Genomic DNA, 18,050 nt, shown 5'->3' with positions numbered 1-18,050 from the left:
TGCAAACTAATGTTGATAAGAAAGCTGGATCCTTGAAATCACAGAGTAGACCATTTCACTTGGCAATTTTTCCAGATCTCTCTGTGTGTGTGTTTGGTGACCCCGACGTGATGGAAATTAGGAAACTTGAGAGCCCTCATCTGGACTTGACCGCGTCCTGGCTGCGCACTCTGTGCAACCCAGCACGTTAATACACCTCTGCTTGCGGGTTCAGAGCACTTGCACAGGACTCGGCACTTCAAGTCCAGATGATATCCCGCCACACAACACTCCCTTCCCGCCCTGCCTCGCTGCACGCTGCTTAATTAGTGACTAACGCTGTCACTTGGGGGGGAGTACTGTGGCGCTCACAACAACACTCAACACAAATATAATCCTACATAGAAAACAGTGTCGGTCTGCGAAGACCTTTGGGAGTTATTTGATCGTTCAATCTATTTTATTTTTCAAAAATATCACGTAGGAAACTCGATTTATAGGCAGAGATAGCATCTCTCATTCTCTACATTAATATTGTAGGAGTCGTAGACAGCGATTTGTAAGAAATGTAAAAAAAAAAGTAGGAGTTTTCAACTCATTTCAATATTTTATTCTGGCAAAAATTGAATTAAAATAGGAAACATCCTTGTTTCGTGTTTCTTTAATTAATAATGGCTTTGTATTCGCTTGATGTAGTTTGTAGCGATATTTATAATTCAACCTGAAATAAAGACATAACATTTCACAGTGGAACAGTGTTTGGAAGGATTTTTACAAACTCAACGAGTGGGTGTTAGCTAGTGTCAGAATATTGTTTACAAGTTTCAAGAGGTGACTTTTGTTTGTTGGTTTCTCAATTAGCCCTAGGGTGACTGCTATTGGACTAACACTTGGTTTTGGCACTCAACCTTTGCTATTTATTTAGAAAGGGAAATTTCAGGCTGGTATCTTTCCTTTTTAAATTCCCCCGGAAAAAGGAAACTGTAGGTATACATATTTTATACCTACCTTTTATTCTGATCAGTACTTACCTTTAGATGTTGATGCTCTTTCTCCTTCCATAGCTATAACTTATTCCTTCACAAAGGTCTTTACTTGTACATTGGCTTCACAAAGGATCTCAAAATATGGTACTACATAGATGTGTCCTTCCAAATTCCTATACAGAAGGTCCCAGAACTCCCAGGTTCTGAAGTTTTTTAAGTGTGGTCCACAGTTTTCAATAGAATATAACCTAGAACTTTCATAAAAAGACATAAAAAAATTCAGAAGATACCCGGCACCAAGGTACCCAACCGGTAAAACTTGCAACTTGCCCATTTTGTGCTTTTGTTTACCAATTTAAATAATTTGAAATTTCCCGCGGAACCGAAAAATTGATTCTTTACGGACCGTATTTTAGAATCACTTTCAGGCAATAGGCCGGGGCTTACCACTTTGTTTCGGATTTCAATCGGCCTCCTCGTCAGAACTTCGAAATTTCGGTTGAGCTAGACCAGATAATCTGACCCCTCCAGGAGAGTAGCCCTTGATTCTCATCTTCAAAATAAAAGCCTGAAATTATCACAAAAGATCATTAAATGTTTTCTAATTTTTTGCGTAACCGATAAAACCGTAAAGTGTAAAAGGGCCTTTTTTTGCAGTCTGTAATTTAGGATGTCTGAAAAATGACGTCATTCTTTGTTTTTGTGACATGCGCAGTAAACAAAACTGATTAGGCTAGTGTTGAAATTTTTTCGTTCGATTGAACAGAAAAATTACGTTATCATTCTTTGTTTTTGTGACATGCGCAGTAAACAAAACTGATTAGGCTGGTGTTGAAATTTTTTCGTTCGATTGAACAGAAAAATTACGTTATTTTTTTTATCTTTTGTACCCAAAAATTATAAAAATACAGTATTTATCAAATTTTGCAGTGAAAAAAGTGTCCCAATTCATCTAAAATGTCACGACCAGACCAGCCTCTTCTAATAGAACCTCCTACAGAACATAAGCCAGGGGGAATAAGTTTGAACTTTGAATACAAAATTAGGCATTTATTTATACTTTTTATTATTGCATCATTAATTACAAAAAAAAATATATATATAAATGGGTACCCCTACAGAACTCAAATTCAAAGGTACGTGCGTTGTATTTTGGCTGAGACCATCTTCCCGTGCTAGTCTGCCATAGATTAATCTCCACAGAAAATATCCATGTTTTTTGTTCTGCAGCGAAACGTTGGCCAATTTTGTGATTACTTCGCAATATTGAACCAATACTTGCAATGCATCTAGTTCGCTGGTTGAAAATCGCATCGATTTTCCACATACTAACATACTATATAGTAGCTAGGTATAGGTAGGTAAAATAGTAGTTTACCTCACTACCTCCTTGCCCTGCCAGCTGACTTAATACCATATAGTTGTTTTTATCATTATCACAATGCAAAACTATTTTTAAATGTAGCCATGCATATTCTCAATATTTGCATAGAATAAAACATGAGGGAGAATTCATTGTACCAGACATCCTTGGGATTTGACAATGTAACAAGCCCAATGTTTTAAACCATCTTTATACTTGAGTCTTATACCTACAGTTGAAAAAGTTAGCCTTGGTCCTCACACTAGTATAGATAGCAACTATGTAAGGTCTAAAACCTGAATCAATGAAAAAAAGATGGATTTAGGAACTAGGGTAAGTGTACCATTTATTCGCCCACCTAAAAAACGTACCATTTATTGGCCCACCTGTGGGTCTACGCTACATAAGTCTGAACTGGGCAAACTTTTTCAAGATCCAATTTTATCAAAAGAAAGGGCTTAAAGAATGCTATCGAACCAGTGGTATTCCGAAATTGTAGTCATAAAAACAAAAATTAGAAAAATCAAAGTTCCTTCCTAACTGTTTGAATGCAATTTTTGACGACCATTCGATAATTTTTAGCGAATGATCAATTGATTTATTGATTATGATCGTCTTCTCTCCTGTCAATTAGAACATTAGAGGTTTGTAACAATATTGAATCTCTGCTAGCGTTCTAGTGACGTGTGGTTTTACCCTCCATTCGATAACGAGCTACCCGAGGGGTGGGGAAAGCCAGCAACCGTGTGCCCAGATGGTCACTACTCCGGTTACTATCCACGCGCAACGTTTCTTAACTTGAGTGATTAACTGGTACTGGTGCATTCAAGGTGATATAGCAGCTGGCAAAGTAAACTTTGATAATATTCATGAAGCCGTGTTGGAAAATATTTCTTGAGTGCTTCTCAATAAAAATAATAATCAAATCAAATCATGAATTCTTTGTGGTAAAGCAGAGCTTCTTCACAACTTTTTTTTTTGTGCTGCTATCGCCATTCGGCGAAAGCTAAAGCCGCTACAACAACAACAACAACAACAACAACAACAACAACAACAACAACAACAACAACCAGAAAAATACAATATACTCTACCTAGGCCTGGACATAGAGAGAGGGAGTCTTTGGATGCTTTGACAATGGCTTCCAGAGATCCGAATGTAGACAGTAAGGTTGTTGCATCAGTCTTATTCACAGAACGGATTGTAGTCAGAGCAGAGACCAGCTGGAAAGCAAAAAACAAACAGTTAAGTCGTATTCTCCTTTAGAAACGTGAGACTCGAAAACTCTTTTTCCTCTTTTGAAGGAAAATAAGGAGTTTAACCACAAGGTGGCATGATACCTAGCGCCAACTATCGAAGATCAAGGGTTCAGTTTCCAAAAGGAAATGTTTCCGCTTCCGTAGGGATATGTGACCTTCTCACGTAGAAATAATGATTCAATGTTTTTCTAGCGTCGATATTTTAATAGAAAATCCAAGTTACCTACTATTGATAATTTGATACCTATTTTGTAATCGCGTCAATATAATTAAGTATTTTGTGCTTATGAAAAGGTTGAAGTAAATAGAAAATCGGACTTGGGACATTGCTGTCAATAGTGTACAATTTAGTCAAGTTTGTTAGCTATTAATCTGAATTATTTATCACTTGTTACTTGTTACCTATAAAGCCTAGGTATTATCATAAATAAGCCAGGGGGAATAAGTTTGAACTTTGAATACAAAATTAGGCATTTATTTATACTTTTTATTATTGCATCATTAATTACAAAAAATAAATGGGTACATACAAACACTACTTACAAATATAAAACAAAATAATAAAGGTACTTCAAGATAATATACCCACTCAGACTTGTAAGGATGAAAAGTTGCTACTCTTTAAACGAGTAGGGACCAGGGCAGTGTCAGGAGGCCCCTAAGGTCGCAGGTTCGACTTCCGCCCGGGGCGGATTTTATCCTAAACAGATAAGGTTCGCTCTCGGAACGGCGGGCTTTCTCCTACTCTGCCTTTCTTCGGTTTCAGGACGATAAGACCTCAACTACTACAGTTCCCTCTATCTAACCTCTTGAAAATAATAATAATAAAAATATTTAAATAGCTCACCCCTAAGGGATTGAGATAAACCGAAGCTCGTACTCCACCCTACGCAACCAACTTTTCGCTCCAAATGAACAAACCCCCAACCACATGTTAGGAGATTCGGGGGAGGCAATTACTTCGCAATATTGAACCAATACTTGCAATGCATCTAGTTCGCTGGTTGAAAATCGCATCGATTTTCCACATACTAACATACTATAAAGTAGCTAGGTATAGGTAGGTGCAATAGTAGTTTACCTCACTACCTCCTTGCCCTGCCAGCTGACTTTAATACCATATAGTTGTTTTTATCATTATCACAATGCAAAACTATTTTTAAATGTAGCCATGCATATTCCCAATATTTGCATAGAATAAAACATGAGGGAGAATTCATTGTACCAGACATCCTTGGGATTTGACAATGTAACAAGCACAATGTTTTAAACCATCTTTATACTCGAGTCTTAAACCTACAGTTGAAAAAATTAGCCTTGGTCCTCACATTAGTATAGTGATAGCCACTATGTAAGGACTAAAACCTGAATCAATGAAAAAAGATGGATTTAGGAACTATTACTTACAAATGGGGGGAAAAAATAATTAAGAGTCACTCTCTTGCTGGCAAAGTAAAGCGCCTAAAAGGAAAATAATAATCAAATCATGAATTCTTTGTGGTAAAGCAGATAACTTCTTCACAACTTTATTTGGTATCAACACATAACTAAGTGCCTCCTTTACTACCTATTAATAATAATTAATTATCATGTACTCTTATCATCAATTTTTTACACTCGTAATGCCGCCACTGGTCGCTACACGATTAAAGTAGCTACTCAATTCAATTGTCCTCATACTCCTCATGAGGCTGAGTGCACCCCGAACACCAAGCACAAAACTTCGACCCCGCCAGGAATCAAATTTATACTCTGCTAAATTTATACCTGGCTTGGACTCGAACCACCAACCTCCTGATCCAAAAAACCACCAAGCTTGCCAACTGACAATGTTTGCTTACTCAATCTCTAACAGCAGTATCTCATTGCAGTGTGTACGGATACCTATTTTTATCAAGTTACACCTTGATGATTCATATTGTGAGCATCTATGTCTATTATAACTGCAGAACTGCAAGCTTGATGAGTAGATGACTGAATAAATAGTCATTCTTTAGTTCTCAATTATAAATACGAGTACATTCATATGGAACCTGGTGGTAGTGCGCGAACGTCAAGAAAAAAAGCAATTGATGATAATGGTAATACTATTAATGAAAAAATTAAATAAAAATAATAACGATAATGGGCAACCTCCGTGGCCGAGTGGATAGGTATCACATCAGGCTTGCACACCGGAGGTACCAGTGACATGAACGAAAAGAATAAGCACAAATTCATGGTTCAGTCAATCAGTGCCCCTGATGGAGAAGTCAATGTAGATTCTTTGGTGAGTAAAGTTGTAGATAGATTAGAATTACTCTCTAGCTATTGCTTTTTCATTGTGTTTTCTTCCCAGCTGAAATAACTTGAAAAGTATTACCTTATTCACAATTGCAGCACATGTTTTCAGGGGAAAATTGCTATGAATTGCCTCAATTAGGTGACAAAGATATCTTCTAACTATTTCTGAAATAGACCAGCACTCTGGTATTTCTGACTTTGGTTGACATTGTAATTTGAATTTCTTGTTTCAGTGGAAAGAAGTGGAACCCAGTTCAATAAGCGAATACAAATTGAGGTGTGTGTTTGAAAATCCCCTAGAAAATAATGATGAAGGTCCTGAAAACTTTGGTCCTGTATACCCAGATGAAAGATCAAGACGTATTCCAGAGGTAAGCTTTGAAAAATGTAGTAGATATCTTTTAGTTTCACTTGTGTTTACAAGATTACAACTTAAACCCATCTTGAAGTCCATGTACAATATGTCCATAAATGTTCCCTACTTATTTATTGAAAATTCCATCATTGTTCTCATACTATATGTTGGTTTTGAAAATTCTTCTTTGCTCTTTATCATACTACTGACTTCTCCAGATCTAAAGGTTTCAGAACTCAGTAGCTACAACAGCTAGATAATTATGTAACTGTGGACATGTATTTCCTGTTGGTACACTACTCAAATGTTATATGTGCTCTTTAATGGGAAAAAAGATGCATTGTCTAGGAGTTTAAATGATATTTCTGTACTTATCATGATGTTTCTTTAAGCACAGGGAAAAGGTGGGAGAAGGAAGTATACTTCAATTGAAAATTGACAATCTTGTTTTCCTACTGAAAGGGAGAAGAAAAATGAAAATATGTCCCAAACTTAATTTGAGGGTTGGCTTTGTACTTTGGTTGTTGGTCATTGATACCAAATATGGCCGGGTGTTGTGTTTGCAGCAGACGGCTGGTCCAGATGGTGAACTGGCTAAAGCTTTGAAAAATGTAGTAGATATCTTTTAGTTTCACTTGTGTTTACAAGATTACAACTTAAACCCATCTTGAAGTCCATGTACAATATTTCCATAAATGTTCCCTACTTGTTCATTGAAAATTTTATCATTGTTCCCATACTATATGTTGGTTTTGAAAATTCTTCTTTGCTCTTTATCATACTAAGTACTGACTTCTCCAGATCTAAAGGTTTCAGAACTCAGTAGCTACAACAGCTACATAATTATGTAACTGTGGACATGTATTTCCTGTTGGTACACTACTCAAATGTTATATGTGCCCTTTACTTAATGGGAAAAAAAGATGCATTTATCATGATGTTTCTTTAAGCACAGGGAAAAGGTGGGAGAAGGGAGTCTACTTAAATTGAAAATTGACAATCTTGTTCTCCTACTGAAAGGGAGAAGAAAAATGAAAATATGTCCCAAACTTAATTTGAAGGTTGGCTTTGTACTTTGGTTGTTGGTCATTGATACCAAATATGGCCGGGTGTTGTGTTTGCAGCAGACTGCTGGTCCAGATAGTGAACTGGCTAAGGCAGCACAGGAGGTGACCACTTCAAGGGAAGAGGAGAGTGCCCTGCGACAGGAAAATTTGGAACTCAAGGTTTGACACCATCTTCTATTTTTTTTTTTTTTTTTGTTTCGTTTTTCAGTTTCCTCTTTTTGCACGAAGACTTTTTGTTGTTTGCATGCATTGTATTTTTGTTACCTTTTCTCCTTTTTCCTCCCTTGATAAGTCCTTTCGTATTGCTCATTTCCTTGTTCCTTCTCTTCTTTCTGTGCTTGTTTGTCTGTTTTGTTAGAATTCAGAAGGTGTGATACTTCATATCTTTGGACTTCTTTGTGTCTTTGGTTCTATTCTTTATTTTTCTTTTCCGTTCTCCTCCTGGTCCTCAAATGTTCTGATTCTTCTTCCTAAGTCCTTGTCTTTATTCACAAAAAATTCCCATGGCTTATATTTGTAAATCTGAAGTGAGCCTTATTAAGAGTGGAACTCAAGGTTTGACACCATCTTTTTTTTTTTTTTTTTTTTTCGTTTTTCAGTTTCCTCTTTTTGCACGAGGACTTTTTGTTGTTTGCATGCATTGTATTTTTGTTACCTTCTTTTCTCCTTTTTCCTCCCTTGATAAGTCCTTTCGTATTGCTCATTTCCTTGTTCCTTCTATCTTCTTTCTGTGCTTGTTTGTCTGTTTTGTTAGAATTCAGAAGGTGTGATACTTCATATCTTTGGACTTCTTTGTGTCTTTGGTTCTATTCTTTATTTTTCTTTTCCGTTCTCCTCCTGGTCCTCAAATGTTCTGATTCTTCCTAAGTCCTTGTCTTCATTCACAAAAAATTCCCATGGCTTGTATTTGTAAATATGAAGTGAGCTGTATTAAGAGTTGAAGCTTGGTAAGTTTATTATCTTGTTGTAGCTGATGATGACTATTTCAATCGAATTTAACTTTTTGCAATAAAAATTAAAAAAAAAAAAATACAAATACAAATGATGAACTTAATAATGCTATAATAACCACAAAAGTCGTAAAAACGCTCTCCTTAACCATTAATAATAATTAAATTAATTCATGATTTGATTTCAGCTTTTAATACCTATTCCAAAGCTGTGTTTCAAATTTCTTCAAAATCAGATTAGTAGAACCCGAGATGTGAAGGCCCTGTAAAAATTCCCTTTCGCGCATGCGTCATGCGCACTGTACATCCGGAATCACTGAATTTCTTATGGGGACCGTTTACGGCCCAAACCGGTTTTCCATACCAAATTTAAAAAATACAAATACAAATGATGAACTTAATAATGCTATAATAACCACAAAAGTCGTAAAAACGCTCTCCTTAACCATTAATAATAATTGAATTAATTCATGATTTGATTTCAGCTTTTAATACCTATTCCAAAGCTGTGTTTCAAATTTCTTCAAAATCGGATTAGTAGAACCCGAGATGTGAAGGCCCTGTAAAAATTCCCTTTCGCGCATGCGTCATGCGCACTGTACATCCGGAATCGCTGAATTTCTTATGGGGACCGTTTACGGCCCAAACCGGTTTTCCATACCAAATTTGATCAAAATCGAATTAGAAATGACATGCTAAAAAGAAGTAAAGCGGACAGACACAAACCAAAATTCTTCGGAATTGTCTGAAACAGGAGCTGTATTTAGGGGGTGAGGGGGCTCGGGCCCCCTCCGGGAGGTTTGTTCTCAAACACTTTATATGTTTCGATCATTTCTCCTGCCTCCTCTGGACTCCATGCTAACATTAGGGTTAAATCACACAGGAGACACACTCGGGTTAAGTACTTGAGTGCATGGTGAGGGTCTTTGCTACCCCTGTATCTCTCAGCGGCACACTATAGTAAAATTTATAGTAGAACTTCTCATTCTTTGAGATTTTGATCGTAATGTATAACAAAAAAAATAATGATATGCTAATCCTGGAAATTCTGATTAAAACTGTGTGCATTCAGACGTCACTGTTTGAATGCAATTTTTGACGACCATTCGATAATTTTTAGCGAATGATCAATTGATTTATTGATTATGATCGTCTTCTCTCCTGTTAATTAGAACATTAGAGGTTTGTAACAATATTGAATCTCTGCTAGCGTTTTAGTGACGTGTGGTTTTACCCTCCATTCGATAACGAGCTATCCGAGGTGGGGAAAGCCAGCAACCGTGTGCCCAGATGGTCACTACTCCGGTTACTATCCACGCGCAACGTTTCTTAACTTGAGTGATTAACTGGTACTGGTGCATTCAAGGTGATATAGCAGCTGGCAAAGTAAACTTTGATAATATTCAAGAAGCCGTTTTGGAAAATATTTCTTCAGTGCTTCTCAATAAAAATAATAATCATGTGGCGCTCACAACAACACTCAACACAAATATAATCCTACATAGAAAACGCAGGTTCTCGTTTCTCCACAATTTCCATCTCTGAAGTATAAATATCACTTCCAAATTCTTGGCCAGCACCTGAGAGCTATGTCTAACTGATGAGTTCAAATAAGAACGAAACGCGTCTTAGGCTGCTCCCAGGTGTTGGCGAAATGTTGTTTGATTGGTATAGTATTCTGGTGGTAAGAGGTCTTAGCTATAGCTACCTAATGAATGAAATGTTGTTTGATTGGTATAGTATTCTGGTGGTAAGAGGTCTTAGCTATAGCTACCTAATGAATGAAATGTTGTTTGATTGGTATAGTATTCTGGTGGTAAGAGGTCTTAGCTATAGCTACCTAATGAATGAAATGTTGTTTGATTGGTATAGTATTCTGGTGGTAAGAGGTCTTAGCTATAGCTACCTAATGAATGAAATGTTGTTTGATTGGTATAGTATTCTGGTGGTAAGAGGTCTTAGCTATAGCTACCTAATGAATGAAATGTTGTTTGATTGGTATAGTATTCTGGTGGTAAGAGGTCTTAGCTATAGCTACCTAATGAATGAAATGTTGTTTGATTGGTATAGTATTCTGGTGGTAAGAGGTCTTAGCTATAGCTACCTAATGAATGAAATGTTGTTTGATTGGTATAGTATTCTGGTGGTAAGAGGTCTTAGCTATAGCTACCTAATGAATGAAATGTTGTTTGATTGGTATAGTATTCTGGTGGTAAGAGGTCTTAGCTATAGCTACCTAATGAATGAAATGTTGTTTGATTGGTATAGTATTCTGGTGGTAAGAGGTCTTAGCTATAGCTACCTAATGAATGAAATGTTGTTTGATTGGTATAGTATTCTGGTGGTAAGAGGTCTTAGCTATAGCTACCTAATGAATGAAATGTTGTTTGATTGGTATAGTATTCTGGTGGTAAGAGGTCTTAGCTATAGCTACCTAATGAATGAAATGTTGTTTGATTGGTATAGTATTCTGGTGGTAAGAGGTCTTAGCTATAGCTACCTAATGAATGAAATGTTGTTTGATTGGTATAGTATTCTGGTGGTAAGAGGTCTTAGCTATAGCTACCTAATGAATGAAATGTTGTTTGATTGGTATAGTATTCTGGTGGTAAGAGGTCTTAGCTATAGCTACCTAATGAATGAAATGTTGTTTGATTGGTATAGTATTCTGGTGGTAAGAGGTCTTAGCTATAGCTACCTAATGAATGAAATGTTGTTTGATTGGTATAGTATTCTGGTGGTAAGAGGTCTTAGCTATAGCTACCTAATGAATGAAATGTTGTTTGATTGGTATAGTATTCTGGTGGTAAGAGGTCTTAGCTATAGCTACCTAATGAATGAAATGTTGTTTGATTGGTTTTAGATTAATTCCAACGGTATGGCAGGACAGACAGTGACCAGTTCAAATATGTGTCCAGATAATAGAGATGTCATGATCAAGTCATTGGTAAGTTTTATCATTTTCAACATCCAAAGAAAGCACATTCAAGAAATTATTAAAGAGTCGATACATATGTATACTAGTAGTTCTGTGAACTGTAGACCTCACTCAGTCTCTTTTGCCCAAGCTGAGACGAAGGTACGAATTAATACAATTTGGCAAACTCTTTTGAGACTAACAAAACTCTTCCCTTTTCATCATCATAATTTTGGTTTTGTTCCGTAAACATAATAAAAAAAATATTAGATACGGCCTCGTCTGAAAGAAACGCATTTTGCGATAAGAAATCTTTGAAATCGCCGAAAAGTGATCAGAAGATTTACGTGGCTTCCATGTACCTTCGGTAATGCAGGGGAAGCAAAACCACTTCCCCTGTATCTCTCAGCGGCACACTATATTTAAATTTATAGTAGAACTTCTCATTCTTTGGGATTTTGATCGCAATGTATAACAAAAAATAATGAATTTCAAGCTGTTTACTCTGCGCATTCAGACGTCACTGTGTGAATGCAATTTTTGACGACCATTCGACAATTTTTAGCGAATGATCAATTATTGATATTGATTATGATCGTCTTCTCTCCTGTTAATTAGAACATTAGAGGTTTGTAACATTATTGAATCTCTGCTAGCGTTTTAGTGACGTGTGGTTTTAACCTCCATTCGATAAGGAGCTACCCACCTCCTCACATTAACCTAAAGAGGGGTGGGGAAAGCCAGCAACCGTGTGCCCAGATGGTCACTACTCCGGTTACTATCCACGCGCAACGTTTCTTAACTTGAGTGATTAACTGGTACTGGTGCATTCAAAGTGATATAGCAGCTGGCAAAGTAAACTTTGATAATATTCATGAAGCCGTGTTGGAAAATATTTCTTCACCACCAACCTCCTGATCCAAAAAAAAACCCACCAAGCTTGCCAACTGACAATGTTTGCTTACTCAATCTCTAACAGCAGTATCTCGTTGCAGTGTGTACGGATACCTATTTTTATCAAGTTACACCTTGATGATTCATATTGTAAGCATCTATGTCTAATTGTCTATTATAACTGCAGAACTGCAAGCTTGATGAGTAGATGACTCAATAAATAGCCATCTTTAGTTCTCAATTATAAATACGAGTACATTCATATGGAATCTGGTGGTAGTGCGCGAACGTCAAGAAAAAAAAAAAAAAACAATTGATGATGGCTGTTGCGGGGCCCACTCAGCCTCGTGAGGAAAATGAGTAGCTATGACATATAAATGCGCATAGCGACCGGTGCAAGCATGGTAGGTAGGTAAACATTGAATTTTAGGATTATTAGATATTGGAAAAATCCTACAATGCTGCAGTGAGCACCAAAGTTGTGACATAATAACACAAAGAAACTGCATTTACAAACTGCATTTACATTACACAACTTTTTTGTGTGTCACCACATAACCGAAATTAGGTTACAGTAGGTACCTACTCGTAGATACCGTACCTTGATAGCTGGGCAGTTAGGTAATAATTATGTAGAATTGTAGATGTAGGTCTGTACTATGCAATATGTACCTAGTTAGGACCTCACTCAGTCTCTTTTGCCCAAGCTGAGACGAAGGTACGAATTAATACAATTTGGCAAACTCTTTTGAGACTAACAAAACTCTTCTTCCATTTTCATCATCATAATTTTGGTTTTGTTCCGTAAACACAATAAAAAAAAATATTAGATACGGCCTTGTCTGAAAGAAACGCATTTTGCGATAAGAAATCTTTGAAATCGCCAAAAAGTGATCAGATGTTCCATGTACCTTCGGTAATGCAGGGGAAGCAAAATCACTTCCCCTGTATCTCTCAGCGGCACAGTATAGTAAAATTTATAGTAGAACTTCTCATTCTTTGAGATTTTGATCGTAATGTATAACAAAAAGTAATGAATATCAAGCTGTTTACTCTGCGCATTCAGACGCCACAGTGTGAATGCAATTTTTGACGACCATTCGACAATTTTTAGCGAATGATCAATTGATTATGATCGTGTTCTCTCCTGATAATTAGAACATTAGAGGTTTGTAACATTATTGAATCTCTGCTAGCGTTTTAGTGACGTGTGGTTTTACCCTCCATTCGGTAATGAGCTACCCACCTCCTCACATTAACCTAAAGAGGGGTGAGGAAAGCCAGCAACCGTGTGCCCAGATGGTCACTACTCCGGTTACTATCCACGCGCAACGTTTCTTAACTTGAGTGATTAACTGGTATTGTTTAATTTAAATTACCTACTACATATTTCAGTTTTTTTTTTATGATAATAATAAATAATTGATTATTATTAAGTATAAATAGTATAAATAAAAGTAATTTAAATAATTTAAAAAAATATACAAGAAAAGTTATTTAAAATCAAATGACATTTTTATTATTACCTACTATTTGTTCTTATCGAAATGAAGGAGGACAAGATAGGAAAAAGTTGGCCTTTCCGAGAACGAACCCTTACTGTTTAGGATAAAGATCATCTCCCGCGGGAATCGAACCCGCGACCTAGCGCTTACAAAGCAGGTGAGCTATCAAGTCGGCCTGAGGCTGACTCAATCCAACCCTTTACTTAGGAACTTTTAGTGCAATAGTCCTAAATTAAAATGGGCGCGGCACACAAGGGATCAGGAAGAGACCGCCTTAACATAATAATAAAATAGGAACTTTTAATTCCACAAGAGCTCAGTTACTTCAGTAACGAGTGATCCTCCTGAGAACTCCCTAGGTATCCAGGGCGGAAGGGTAGTATAATTCTATTGGCATCCCTAAGTACGACCGCCTTAACATAATAATAAAATAGGAACTTTTAATTCCACAAGAGCTCAGTTACTTCAGTAACGAGTGATCCTCCTGAGAACTCCTAGGTATCCAGGGCGGAAGGGTAGTATAATAAATTCTATTGGCATCCCTAAGTACATAATATCTAGGTAATCAGGGCGTATCATAATTTTATTTTATATTGGCAAAAAGAGAATATTTTGTGCCTGTAATTAGATTCAGCTAATTAAATTTAGTATGAATGCCAGAAAAAATATCCCATTATCCCTCTTATATGTACCTATATCACATGATTCACGTGGTAAGGGAAGTACCGGTAATACCGGTATAATACCTACATTTGTATACCCTCTCCGATCTCCTTCTCTCCGACTCTCCCTCCTTTCTTGTACGTATTGTACATAAACTACCGTGTACGGGGCTCAACCAAAGAAATTTTTTTCGAGATAGAGTCCTATTCCGATGTAAAAGTACCCAAAAAAAGCATGGCGCACTCAAAAACACATCCAAAACGGTCCCTAAACCCCTAAAATGTCGCTAAAAGGTCGCAAAAAAAATAACGTTGAAACAGCCATGGTTTACACATGAACTGACGTCATGTGTCGGTCTGCGAAGACCTTTGGGAGTTATTTGATCGTTCAATCTATTTTATTTTTCAAAAATATCACGTAGGAAACTCGATTTATACGATTTATAGGCAGAGATAGCATCTCTCATTCTCTACATTAATATTGTAGGAGTCGTAGACAGCGATTTGTAAGAAATGTAAAAAAAAGTAGGAGTTTCAACTCGTTTCAATATTTTATTCTGGCAAAAATTGAATTAAAATAGGAAACATCCTTGTTTCGTGTTTAATTAATAATGGCTTTGTATTCGCTTGATGTAGTTTGTAGCGATATTTATAATTCAACCTGAAATAAAGACATAACATTTCACAGTGGAACAATGTTTGGAAGGATTTTTACAAACTCAACGAGTGAGTGTTAGCTAGTGTCAGAATATTGTTTACAAGTTTCAAGAGGTGACTTTTGGCTTAATTTGTCAGGATGTTACTCTTGAATATTTTCCTAACTGTAAATAAAAACTTGAAATGAGCTCTTTTCATAAATGACTTGAAAGCTATAAATAGGTGATTTATAAGTTCTAAAGTGAAAGGATCTACAAGCTCCTAATAATTTTCCTATTAATTAAAGTCTGTCTAAAGTTTATGAGAATACGCTGGGGTAGGATGGTAGGAATTGCACTCTTAGGTGGGTAAACATTGTAAATACATTAATATTCTACTCAGTAGGTCACGGCTTTCTTATAATTCCAAGTAGTTGTATCTCTTGATTATCACGGAAGGAGCCTTTCTCTTTATCTGTAGTGTTGTGTCAGTGTGGGCCCTATTGTAGTGTCATACTTATAACCTACTGTTTCAAAATAGTGTCTTCATCGATTGAACTTCAAACATCAGACTTGCGTTCACCTATACATAATATGTTTATATTCCTCTTCCAACTTGATTATCTGGGCGTATTTTACCACCCAAATCTTCACCAAGTTTTGCATGGTTTTTGGAATTGACTTACCAATTTATTAAATAAATGAAAAAATTGAAGAAAAAATAGGGATTCTGTTTATCGCCCTTTGAAATGTTTGCGCAATTTTTTCATCTGATGGGCATCAAATCCAGGCCTTCCACATGGCAAGCAATTGATTAAAGAATTAGATTCAAGTTAATTTGAAGGGCTAGCTACAAGATTGGGTTTGTAAAATATGCCTCGTTTCTTCATAATTTTGCTGCTGTTCAAAGCAATTTTTTTTTCCAACATCTTTTTTTCGGTTTTTGGTCTGAAGCTTGAGAAAAATTGGTGTAGGGAAATTTGAAATCAAATTTTTGACTGCTACATCAGTTTCGCTGAGACATGAGTTTGAATTTGGTTTTGAGACTAACAAAACTCTTCCCTTTTCATCATCATAATTTTGGTTTTGTTCCGTAAACATAATAAAAAAAATATTAGATACGGCCTTGTCTGAAAGAAACGCATTTTGCGATAAGAAATCTTTGAAATCGCCAAAAAGTGATCAGAAGATTCACGTGGCTTCCATGTACCTTCGGTAATGCAGGGGAAGCTTGATTATCTGGGCGTATTTTACCACCCAAATCTTCACCAAGTTTTGCATGGTTTTTGGAATTGACTTACCAATTTATTAAATAAATAAAAAAATTGAAGAAAAAATAGGGATTCTGTTTATCGCCCTTTGAAATGTTTGCGCATTTTTTTCATCTGATGGGCATCGAATCCGGGCCTTCCGCATGGCAAGCCATTGACTAAAGAATTAGATTCAAGTTAATTTGAAGGGCTAGCTACAAGATTGGGTTTGTAAAATATGCCTCGTTTCTTCATAATTTTGCTGCTGTTCAAAGCAATTTTTTTCCAACATCTTTTTTTCGTTTTTTGGTCTGAAACTTGAGAAAAATTGGTGTAGGGAAATTTGAAATCAAATTTTTGACTGCTACATCAGTTTCGCTGACACATGAGTTTGAATTTGGTTAATTAAACTTATTTCTTCAGTGCTTCTCAATAAAAATAATAATCAAATCAAATCATGAATTCTTTGTGGTAAAGCAGAGCTTCTTCACAACTTTTTTGTGTGTCACCACATAACCAAAATGCTTCCTTTACTATTAATTATTATGTGCTACTACTAGTAGTTCTGTGAACTGTAGAGTGTAGACCTCACTCAGTCTCTTTTGCCCAAGCTGAGACGAAGGTACGAATTAATACAATTTGGCAAACTCTTTTGAGACTAAATAGACGGATTTTTTTTTTTTTTTTTTTTTTAGTAACATTGTAATTAAATACTTTTCTTCCTTCAATACAATAAACTATAGGCTTACGATCGAGTCATAACTTAGGAGAATATCTATTTAAATTTAAACTGAAAGGAAGGCCTCTTCTTCTAAAATGGAATGATTTTTCCTTCCTTCCTTCCTACATGTTGTCCGTCGGTTTTTCAATAAATACATTCGTTTAAGTCAAAATTTTAGAGATGAGGTACCAGGGTCGTAAAAGGACTTTTCAGTCCTATCTCACAGCTCACACTGAGAAAACTATATTATAGTGTCGGACATCCCGAAATGGGGTTCAATTTAAAAGTTCTGGAACCCAGTCACAGTCACTCGATTGGGCTTCCGGTATCCTAGTTTTTTCTCAGTGCAGCAGGATAAACAAGGTGTCGTCTATTCTGTATTTTATAATTATACTTCTTGTACCTATATTTTCTGTGCTTGCTCTTATAGAGGTACCAGGGTCGTAAAAGGACTTTTCAGTCCTATCTCACAGCTCACACTGAGAAAACTATATTATAGTGTCGGACATCCCGAAATAGGGTTCAATTTAAAAGTTCTGGAACCCAGTCACAGTCACTCGATTGGGTACCCTAGTTTTTTCTCAGTGCAGCAGGATAAACAAGGTGTTGTCTATTCTGTATTTTATAATTATACTTCTTGTACTTGCTTGTTCTTATGTTTTCTCTTTTCTCTTGGTAATTTCAGGAAGAACTGCTTCGACTCCGTTACGGGCAGCACCAGTCGGATCAACAAGATCACCAGGCACGGGACTCTGACATCAGTCTGACAATGATTGTGGCTCTGGCTATCTTCACCGCTATTCTTGGTATTGCCCTGGGCAAGTTCGTCTTGTAGATTGTTTGGCCAGCTTCTCCACCCTTACACACCCCCTCTCCCTCTTTTACAGTAAACACTCCTTTCTTATTTGTTAAAAACAGAACTAAGTTTAAAAAAAAACATGAGAAAAAACATGCGTTTAAAACATAAGTTTAAAATATGAAAAAGTTCCCCCTCCTTTGGAAAAAAAAAGTTAAATAAATACATCCTACGAAAATTAGGAACACTCTTTCACACACAAACGTTAACATTTTGTAATAATAAAAATAATTCAATTTCCTGTTTAAAAAAAAAAAAAAAACATGAGAAAAAACATGCGTTTAAAACATAAGTTTAAAATATGAAAAAGTTCCCCCTCCTTTGGAAAAAAAAAAGTTAAACTCTTTCACACACAAACGTTAACATTT

At 36.3% G+C, this 18,050-nt stretch overlaps 1 protein-coding gene and 1 long non-coding RNA gene across 5 annotated transcripts; one reads left to right on the top strand and one right to left on the bottom strand.

Annotated features, from left to right (window-relative positions):
* Positions 1–100: 100 nt before the first annotated feature.
* LOC113470251 lies at positions 101–9,810 on the bottom strand. Its single transcript, XR_003393372.1, has 3 exons — positions 9,744–9,810; positions 1,007–1,010; positions 101–376 (listed from the first exon to the last, which is right to left on the bottom strand). It is a non-coding gene; the product is annotated as an uncharacterized LOC113470251 (long non-coding RNA).
* On the top strand, positions 5,774–17,821 carry LOC103516127 (vesicle-associated membrane protein-associated protein A). 4 transcript variants are annotated; one of them, XM_017447014.2, is made up of 5 exons: positions 5,774–5,856; positions 6,104–6,241; positions 6,795–6,824; positions 7,383–7,451; positions 17,512–17,821. In XM_017447014.2, the coding sequence occupies exons 1-5, from the start codon at positions 5,779–5,781 to the stop codon at positions 17,659–17,661; spliced, it is 465 nt and encodes a 154-aa protein (XP_017302503.1). In that variant the 5' UTR covers positions 5,774–5,778; the 3' UTR covers positions 17,662–17,821. The 4 variants fall into 4 exon arrangements, with proteins under 4 accessions (XP_017302503.1, XP_008479318.1, XP_008479325.1 ...); XM_008481096.3 differs by having other exon boundaries at positions 6,792–6,824; XM_008481103.3 differs by lacking the exon at positions 6,795–6,824 and having other exon boundaries at positions 7,353–7,451.
* Positions 17,822–18,050: the final 229 nt, after the last annotated feature.

The sequence above is a fragment of the Diaphorina citri genome, unplaced genomic scaffold (genome assembly GCF_000475195.1).
Source record: "Diaphorina citri unplaced genomic scaffold, Diaci psyllid genome assembly version 1.1 scaffold51, whole genome shotgun sequence".
In the NCBI taxonomy this organism is placed as follows: domain Eukaryota; kingdom Metazoa; phylum Arthropoda; class Insecta; order Hemiptera; family Psyllidae; genus Diaphorina; species Diaphorina citri.
This window is presented reverse-complemented; position numbering and strand designations above follow the sequence as displayed.